Below are 9,923 nucleotides of genomic sequence, written 5' to 3'. Positions count from 1 at the left end.
CGTTTCCTCCTGTCACTTCTAATGGGCCAGGAACAGAAGATGTCAGGCAAGTGAATGAGAGAATGAAGTGAGCACTGGGTTGGCTTAGTGTGGATTAGCATGGTTTGTCTCTTAACAACCATTTCACACAGACAGGTCTGTTCCACATGCACAAAATCAAACGCAAATACAGTTTTGCTGCATAGCTGGTGGGAATATTTTCTTGTTTCAGGCAGTAAAAAAAAGGGGGGAGCTCTGGCTGTGCTAAATTATCCCTTTAAACAAAAGAAGCTTCAAGCCATATTCACTGGCTTTGATTTGGATTCCTCAAATAGAATCCAATTAGAAGGTTTGAATGTGTTCCAAACGTCCCTGGCTAAATTGTGTGTATGTGTAGTACAAACGGCTGGGACAAAGACAAAAGTATACAACAGTAGCATATGTTACATGTATAGGAGGTTGTGTAGGAGTGAGCAAATCAACTTAACAGTGAGAAGCAGGCTGTTGTGCAAAGAAGTCTAACTGTCCTGAGTCAAAGAGTAGGAGATAACATAGCCTGATGCATTGCTCCTCTCTTTCCTGCATGCGTGTTACAGGGCTGCTGCTCCGCCAGGAACTAGACGGCCCCTTTCTGGTCCTGTTCTGCCGGCACTGAGTAGATCCTGAGGAAAGAGTTGAGGACAGGCCACAGGAGGTGAGGTGAGACAGGGCCAAAGCAAAAGTATGTCAACTTTAAGATATTTTTAGGTTCTTTCTCAGATTTGTAACAGAAAACACAAGACATATCACTGCGTGGCGGAATTCAGGAGACGACATGTCTGCCTCATGCTGCAGGGTTTTGACAGGTGCACAGTGACTGCATCACCTCAAAAACACAGCTCATCCCCAGGTGGGACTTATAAACCTGGCAAGGCACTGTTGATCCAACAAGCCAGAGGTTGCTGTGTGATTAAGCCTCTTTTCAACAGAGCGATCAGTCAGCACCAAACACTGCCAGAGCTGACTGCAGCCCCAGGAGGCAGCCCGTAATCCTGCAGAGGAATTTAACCCTTGCACATTGACTTGGGTGTCTGCTCCACAATGGCTGTTCTCCTGCTGCTTGAAGATCTCTGGAGACTAACTTGAACTCTGCAACCCTGTGACCCAACCTGCAGGTCATGCTATACTGCACCTCCAGAACAAAAGAAACTGATTACTCTGAAAAAAGTCTTGCGACAGCTAACTGCAGTTAAATAGACATAGTATGGAAGGGAGGCCAAGAGCAGGGAGTCTTTCTGTATAACTGGTTTAGGCCGTTTTGATTGCTGTTGGCCAATTGTTGTCATGAGGTAAAGTTGTCTACTCAGGCCTCAGTTCATGAGGTAAGCTTTGGAACAGGTTAGGTCCTGTCCCATTCGGTCATACAGAGCCAGCGGCACTGTCTTAAGGCTATTGTTTGATGGCTAAGATGGATAGGTGGGGAGTGTTTTCTGGTGGCGGTGCATGACTTAAGACTGTAATACTAATTGTTGTACAAGTCCAGACTGGTTGAAATGGGTGGATGTTGGTTTTGTTTTTCTCTGGTTTTGATGCTGATGAGTTGGGTGAAGTAGGGAAAACTGGCAAAGCAGCAGGAAAGCTGTTACCCACCAGACTGGTTCTGTCACTTGGAAGCTAGTAAAGTGAAACAGGAATTTCTCTGCAAGACACTGACAGCGCGTGTTCATAGGAAGGCCATAAGAAGAAAATACATGTGTTCTTCTTAATTGAGTTTGACACTAAAGAACATGGATACAAAAGAAACAACTAAATATACTATGTATATATAAGAAAATGAAAATGTGAAATATCAACTCTGATAGTGAAGTACTTTGACCTTACCCTTGTTGCCGGTTGTGCATTTGGCGTCTTACTAATATTATGGCTGCAAGTAAAAGAGAAAAAAATGGAAAAAGGTCACATCTCTGCAAGAGAAAAGTTCATATTTGCTTAAGTATTAACAGCTTTAAAAGGCACACAGGGACTACAGTGATTCCGGCCAAGCACTGAGAGGCTTTACAGCAGCGCATTTATCAACTGTGGTAATGTAACAGGAACCATTTCACTGCAGTACGTCTCAACAAAACACAGAATACTTACCGACAATTGCTGCGACTGAAAGAGTCAACACTGTCACAGCTACAACAATGACAATCAGGGTGAGCTGATCTAAAAGACAAAATATGAAAAGTTGGCATGACAAGCAGTCATAGCAATGATCCATAATATAAGTGCATTATATTATGCATCATTCATACATGGTAATATTGAAATCTTTTTAAGACATTATCACTAATCATAATTAAAGTACTTCTCTCACTTGAGGTTTCATCCACACCAGTAGTTTTGTCCAGATTTGAATCTGCAATGTTCTCCTCACGAGCAACTGCGATTTTTGCACATGGCAAACAGAACAAGAGAGAGCTGTTAAGTTAGGCTGATTTCAGGTGTACAACACATTTAAACCCCCCGTATAACATGTCTTGTCTGACAAAAATGGTGCACTACTTCCTTAAATCACGTGTGGAATTATTTTTGACTTATGGAGATATTTAAAATGTACTTGAAGTAATTGAAAGGTTTGCCTAAGCCTGAATTAAGCCTATGTGCTTGAGTCTACAAAGACAGAGAAGGTTGAGGTTGTGGCTGTTTGCAGAAATGCTGCTGCTCCTCCGACAGCAGCCAGGCTGCAGCCCTGCTGCAAACAGACCTGTAATTCTATCAAATGACCATCAAAGCGAAGATGAGGAGTGACAGAGAAAGGCACGGAGAGAGAATGAGAATGCCAATGTTGATTAGCTGACCGACAGGATGGCGGAGATGTCGACGTGTTCATTGACATTTCGGCAGAATCCACAGGGCCTCTCTAGAGAGCTAATTGATTCCATTCAGGGCTTAATAGTTGGGGGGAGGTAAAAGCCAACGGGGGCCACAGCCCTTCACACATCTCACTGGACGAGAACACAATGCTGACATACTGACAATAATTACAGAGGCCATAACCTTCATATACTCTCGTCAGGACAGCTGCCATTACAGTGTTTGTGCATATGACACAGAAGACACTACACGATCCAACTGTGCTATCCACTCTGGAGAAATAAAGTCATTAACTCACCAGTTTTCTTGACAAAATCCTCATCATCCAGATCTGTGGAATAAGGAAAAGCCAGACGCTTAGAAAGACAGTGTAGCAAGGCAGGTTCTTAGTGTGAGCACTTTCAAATAATAACAGTGTAAAAGTTATTCCATTATAGATAACACCTTTCATCTTTAGCAACACTATTGATTTGAGGTTTTATGAAGTCAGTTTGGAGTAAAAAGGTCTGAGAGCAAAGAAAAATTAACTATAAATAAAAATCAATATTGTACACAGCCATATGAGAAATCTAAACTGTGGTGTAGACAACAAGAAAACTGCAAACAAGAAACCACATCCTTAAACAAATGACCGAAACTAAGTAAATAATAGAACTAAAATGACGAAGAAAAAAAATATTTAGAGCCAAAAGTGAGAGCAGTGAATGAGTCGTCACAAAAAAATCATGAAGCTCCTGTTGTGCACTTGGATAAAGTGAGTAGAAATGCGAAGATGGATGAGGATCACTGAGGAAAATGACATCCTATTTTTACCCATCAGGCTGCATTATGGAGCTACATCAGGTTTTGAAGTTGTTCCATTAGACATGGAATTCACCAGTTCATTTTAAGCCCATTAAGCTTACCCAAAGTCAAAACAACGATGCAATATTGGAACTTATAATAACAGTACAAGAAACATGTAGAGAAAAGCAAATCAGAACTTAACAGTGTGATAATTCTTTTCGAAACATATTCTCTGTTGTTACGTGTGGGTTTAGTCTCTCGGTTGATCTAGAAGGCTTAATCTAAACAAATTTGTGTCAAACTTTTTATCCCTGAATTGACATCATACGAGAACCATTTACAATTTATTTGTTGATATCCTTTCAAAGTTCAACAACCTGTGCCCAGGGGTTAAGAAGGGTGTTGTTTTTCTTTATTTTACTCCAAAAATGAATGCATTACATACCGTCATTAGCTGATCCTTCAATATCCTCTGAAACAGTTGCAAAAATAAAAAATTAGAGTTATGTACCAGGGAAATTAGTACAATTTAAATGTTAAAGTTCACACAGTTCTCTTGAAGACAATGGTACCAGAGAATGCGCATATGAACTGTACAGCACAATAAGTACTCGGGCTACAATGGGTTTAACGGTTTAAGTGCATGCTTGTATTTAGTACATTTGATGAGTCTGTCTGCTGTTATTTTCTTACATATTCTATGCTAAGAAAGTACACCCATTAGGAAACTGTTGCTAATTTCACCGTGAGTGGTTTTCTTTGATGTTATTCTTCTACTGTATGTGCGAATTGTAGCACTTTCTCTTTCAGGTGGTTGGATAATTCCGCTGAGTGCATACATTAATGCGGTTGCACCCAGAAAAAGGCAGTGCACATATGTAGGTAGTTGAGGAAAACGTGCCGTCCCAGGGACCCACAGACCCTGATTAGATGTTTATCACCTGAAAGCGTCACAGAGATGAGAACGTACCAGCAGCAGTTGGCAGCAGTAGCAGCAGACACAGGAACAGCAATCGCATCATCTTCAAATGCTGCAGGGGAGAAAAAAAAAAAAAAAAAGTTAAAAATATCTGCTATTAATATTCAGACATTGATGTGTGTGAAATCTTGGTGTTTTGGTTTTTGGAGACAGGGTGTGATGGAAAGCAGAGCGGCTGTCTATTATTGGGGCTTGTCGGGTACTTTGAGTTTCAGGATCACATACTGCTCGTCGGTGGAAAACTACAAATTCCAAGCCAGCCAGTCCTTGCACGGTTTTAACTAGTTTAAAAATATGCATGCAAATCTAGATCGTAATCCGAGATGGGTGGAGGCAAGAGGGTCAAAATGACAACCTTATTTCCCATAATGCTCAGCAGAAAAACTGCGCTGACGCTCAGTTGTCAACAAGTGTCTAGTCAACATTTTCCCCTCCTTATGCAAAGCCTGGGTGCCAAGACAGTTGTCGAGAAAGAAGTGTCCAGAACGATTTTCACTGTCAGAACAAAAAGGAAGTAAATAATTCTCTCTTTTTTGAGTTGTTTATTATTATTGCCCTGCTAAGCAATACTCTTGTCATGAATGATAATTGGGAAAGAAAAATCTGAGCTAAATTGAAATTGAACATACAGTAATCTGTCAATTTGACCTTTTGTCACCAGGATAAAGTGGCACACTTAACATTTATTTTTTGCGTGTTGTGGGTGTTGTTCTGAAGGAAAACTCGTACAGTTTCCTCATGGCACAGAGCCCAGAACAAAACCCTACCTCCGTTCCCCATTAGCACCACATAGATGTGGAACGCAGATGTCCTCTGCCCATCAAACAAAGCCCCAGCTGTTACCAACACAATATGACTGTTGATATTTTTAAATGGGAAATCATGGGAATGACCTCTCTTCCAGTTGAGGCCCCGGATGAGTCCTCATTGGTCACATTTAGCCACCGAAATTGGCGACAGGAACCTATAGTCACTCGTGCAGCGTTTGATACTGTACACAGGGAACTCTCCTGTTGACCTTTGTCACATATTATACTTCATTGTTAGCCATGCCCATTGTGTCCGTGTTTCCTCCATAATTAATGGCTATGTGGAAAGAAGAGGTGACCCACATTGTGAGGGTACAGATGATCAGACAGTGCTCTAAGGGACAAGAGCAAACCCCTAAAGAACCCTAAACCCCTTACAGCAGCCACTGACTTACTGTTTGTCATTACTACATTTTATGGAAGTGGATTGTGCACTTTTCTATAGCGAGTGGATTCAAACTACCAAATTTGGTCAATGGAAGTGAAAAAGAAGCTGTGGGGTGCATTAAGAAATGAGATTAGTAAACATTGCTTCCTTCTTGCAATAAAGGCTTTTGACAATTTTATGAAAAGTCCTAGTCACCAGGAATCTGGCCATATACTGTAATCTCGTCTATAAATATTGTTGTGGCAGTTGAAGTGTTCAATCTATCATGCAAGACACACGTCCACCATGTAGGGCTGCACAAGTGCGGGTACAGCAGTCTACAGAAAGATTATATTCATGCTAAAATGGCAGAACAGCAATGAGAACTATTTTGGTTGATTTTATTGGGGGGAAAAAAGATGTTAATCACACAGCTGAAGCTGATTGGAGAGGGAGTGTAGTGTGGGCTGTTCTGGCCTCTTGAATAGCTGAAGTAAATCTCTAAACACGACTAACCTAAGAAGCTGCAAATAAAATCCCCCTCTGTATCCAATTTGCTTTTCAGAGTCGCTTTGGGCGAAATAATAAGCTGATCCAATTTGGAAATATTTATCAACCCAATCCACTGCCTCTGTATCAAAATGGCTCCTGACGCCTGTATTATTTTTCAAATTGAGTAATATATTCTTGTACGTCTGAATGGCGACTGAATTTGCTCCTTAATACCACACGCAATTTGCAACATATAATAACCAGTGGCTTGCTTATAAAGTAGACATGCCAGCTGCCTTCCGGCTAGAGATGCAAAGATCATAAACGGTAAATGAAGGAATCAACAAATCCTGAAACTAGAGAGCAGTGCTGCAAAACAGGCATATACTATACTGTTGCTGCAGGGTGAATATGTCTTGTTTTTGTTCCCATTCCCCCAATGCAGTTATCCACTGACAGGATTAACCCTAGACCTCATACCTGTCTGGCCACGTTAGTAGATGTAAGAACACCAAAATCCTGTTTAACAGGGTTAATTTTGAATGAACGCATTTCATGTCTTCCAAGCCATCCAGTTCAATCTATGTCAACAAAATACAAACAGAAAGGTTTACGAAAACAGAATTACCGAATTGCAGAAGCTACAGACTAGCTCTTTCTTATCTGTTTTGCTCAACCACTGTGCATCACTGACAAGACTGTGACACCAGTGATAACGATCACAAATGTGTAAAGATATCAGAATTACCGTGGCACAGAGTTCACAGAAAAACAAATAGAAGTAAGAAAAATTGAGAGAAGGATGGAAAAGTATAGCACTGAAAAACGTTATGCCGTGTCAAACCAACTTGTTCTAAAAAGACAACAGTAAGGACAAAAACAGACTGAGTGAGGAAGGAAAAAGCACCCAAATCATTTGTTATTCATTGCCATTCAATTTTCTAAAAGTGGATGCTTATTTTGGTTCAGTGAAGACAGAAGACATTCTTATTGAAATGTTTACTCAACTCTGCCATCTCAATAGCTGCTGTTTGTCTAAATGAGGTTGATGCAAATCTTTTTTTTTTTTTTTTTCCCACAAGTAACTGCTATGCCACTGGACTGCAAACAAAGTGACAAGGACACTAATGATAAAAAATAAAATAAAGCAAAACTCAATACCTCAGTTGGTGCCATGCATGCCAGTGAGCAATCCACCACGGATCAACAATGAGTATGACAACTAAGCAGTTATTTCCTGTGCTAATGGCTTGCGAGTGACTCTTTTAGCGTTGAGGCTGGTAAAAGAGGATATGAGAGTGTGTCTGACAATGACGCACTGCTTTCTTAGAGACACATATCCTGTATTTCCCCCACTCCCTCTGTACGTTTGTGTAAAAAGAAAAAGAGTTTTTAGCACAGACTTTAAGATATGATTCTGCAGTTGCACCAAAATGCTGGTATTTTCAGCCTCTATACTGTTACCAAAACACAACAACCAGAATGAGGACACACAGGACTCTGGGCACGTACACCTCAGGTTTACTTTTTATCAGATGGAGACAAAGCTGTTTGTTCTTTGTTTTGTTAACAACACTATCATAAGACCTATCCCTGTCACATTGAGGTTTTCCTAAATCCAATCTATGTGTAACGCAGCTCTGTCACTCCTCAAAGAAACAAGCAACACAAAAAGTTTAAAATGAAAACTCCCCATGCTCCATCTCTGACAATCTCAGGACAGGCAGCTTGATTAACAACAGCAGACTTTGTTATTTGTTTGCAGACTAATTTCTCATCCAAAAAGGAAGTGAGATAAAAGGGTGCTGCTGGTGTGCCAAGTCACTTTTTTTTCAAGCACCTGTTTCTTTAAAAAAAAAAAAAAAAAAAAAGTCGGCACATTTGAACTGATAAAATAAACTAACGTCACACTGAATAACAACCAGAACTGCTGTTGTTTCGAGGTAAATCTCTCTCCATGAGCAGGACATTTGACAAACTCGCACAAACACAGGTGAACTTAATGAGAGACAGAAAAACTGAGAAAGGAAAAATATGGAGGTAGTACCAGAAAAACATTCAAGCTGCATGATTGGAGCTCATTATACCCGGCAAACATTTTCATTTGCAGTATTTGTGTATTATTACAGCAACATTTCAAATTCCAATAACCTACCAAATCAGGAGCAAGACAGGTCTACTGCAAAATGTGTACTCCTGTTGGGGAAATTAAAGTTCCACATTAAACTCCTCTATCGTCGTTTCTTCCCTGAAAAGTGACGCACACTCACCGCTGCCGTATCAGATGAGCCACATTGAAGCCGCGTCGTTAACAGGAAAAGCTGTCTGCTTGCTGTGTGGGTCGAGTTCAGAGCAACTTTATTCTCACTTAGTGCAAGGGGATTCACAGCCACCTCATTTAACGCCGAACTGCCCCTTAAACCTGCGTCTGTTTCAGCTGCAGTGGGAGGTACATTTGCCTATTTATTTTTGTTCTTTTCATAACAGCTATGAAGACAGTTTCCTGAAAACGATGTGGTTAGATACTGAGAAGAACTCGCCATGATTTCATTATCACGTTTGAGCACAGCGGCTCATTAATATGCGTCAAGCACAGGCGCGCTAACAGGCCAGCTTTACCATCTTCCCCTTGTCTCTGGCAGTGTGTCGCTCGCTCAATAGGTTTGGATGTTTAGTTTCCCCAGGCATGCAACGAGCCCAAAATGTATTCCTTGTAGGGAAAACAGAATCAATATCTGTTGTTCCGTCCATGTGAGTTGTCTTGTTTCAATGCAGTAATGCAGTCTGCACTGCTGCTCCAGTTGTGTCTTTTAGTACTTGGGCAGTGGCTTACAGGCTATTGATTGCAGGTACTGGGCTTTCATTTTCACCTAGATGCAAAGGTCATTTGCACAAACGGCAGAGTAAAGCTTTGTTGTTGTTGTTGTTGTTGTTGTTTTGCAGCACGCTTGTCCCTTCTTCACTTAGGCTGGCCAGCTTGCACTAGTCTTTTGCTCTGTTCTGCTGCTGTTGAGAAATTCTATTTGTCTAGTTTTGAGTGAATGGCATGTGGCTATGTTTCAACCCTTGGAACAAAAGATACTAATCTGTGCTCTGTTGGAGGGAACTGTTGTCAGTAATAGCTGTCCTGAGAAAATCTTTAGTATTTATTTGTGTATGCATCTAAATGTGAATCAACGTATTTTGAAAACAGAAACACCACACCAACAATCAGTTTGCCTTTTGTTCAAATGTGATTATTTCCTTGTTGTTTCATCAAGTTTTTTGACTTTTTTTTTGCAATGAAAAAACATACATTATATACTTGTGCAAAAAAAAAAAAAAAGTGAGCATGTCACAAAAAAATGCAGTTTGAAGCAAAACCCATACTCATCCAGAATATTGGCTAAAAGGTTTACTTACATTTAAATGAGATCTTGTTCTTTACACTTCTGGTATGTTGTTGCTTCCACGCCAAGATCCTTGTTATCATGGAAACTGCCAGTGTGTGCACACATTAATACAGGTGTACTCAAACAGGAACTGAAAGCTGTTCTTCATTGGCTGCTGAGCTTGTCGAAATATGACACCACCCAGTCTTATCTGTTCTACAAGTAGACTTGCTGTGCCTATTGTGAAACTTATTCTCTGCTCTCAGTGAGTAGATGTACAGTAATCACTTTAGTGCTGGTGT

General features: G+C 40.6%; 1 protein-coding gene across 3 annotated transcripts; it reads right to left on the bottom strand.

The window, feature by feature from the left end:
- Nucleotides 1-421: 421 nt before the first annotated feature.
- On the bottom strand, nt 422-9,718 carry LOC138619608 (uncharacterized). Of its 3 annotated transcripts, none has more exons than XM_069696230.1 (8): nt 9,653-9,718; nt 4,574-4,634; nt 4,049-4,075; nt 3,116-3,148; nt 2,318-2,383; nt 2,098-2,166; nt 1,840-1,882; nt 422-641 (listed from the first exon to the last, which is right to left on the bottom strand). In XM_069696230.1, the coding sequence occupies exons 2-8, from the start codon at nt 4,623-4,625 to the stop codon at nt 596-598; spliced, it is 336 nt and encodes a 111-aa protein (XP_069552331.1). In that variant the 5' UTR covers nt 4,626-4,634; nt 9,653-9,718; the 3' UTR covers nt 422-595. The 3 variants fall into 3 exon arrangements, with proteins under 3 accessions (XP_069552331.1, XP_069552332.1, XP_069552330.1); XM_069696231.1 differs by lacking the exon at nt 9,653-9,718 and adding an exon at nt 8,406-8,491; XM_069696229.1 differs by lacking the exon at nt 9,653-9,718 and adding an exon at nt 7,412-7,492.
- Between the last annotated feature and the right edge of the window lie 205 nt (nt 9,719-9,923).

This window comes from Brachyistius frenatus, unplaced genomic scaffold (genome assembly GCF_029030835.1).
Source record: "Brachyistius frenatus isolate BFR_SWC_R1_liver_20210118 unplaced genomic scaffold, ASM2903083v1 Contig_20, whole genome shotgun sequence".
Classification (NCBI taxonomy): domain Eukaryota; kingdom Metazoa; phylum Chordata; class Actinopteri; family Embiotocidae; genus Brachyistius; species Brachyistius frenatus.
Note: the sequence above shows the minus strand (reverse complement) of the source record. Positions and strands in the feature narration are given on the sequence as shown.

Coding starts and splice junctions, on each gene's coding strand:
- LOC138619608 (XM_069696229.1), bottom strand. Junction 3,149..4,048: donor TGAAGGATCAGCTAATGACG/GTATGTAATGCA, acceptor CTTATTCCACAG/ATCTGGATGATGAGGATTTT. Junction 2,384..3,115: donor GGATTTTGTCAAGAAAACTG/GTGAGTTAATGA, acceptor CAAAAATCGCAG/TTGCTCGTGAGGAGAACATT.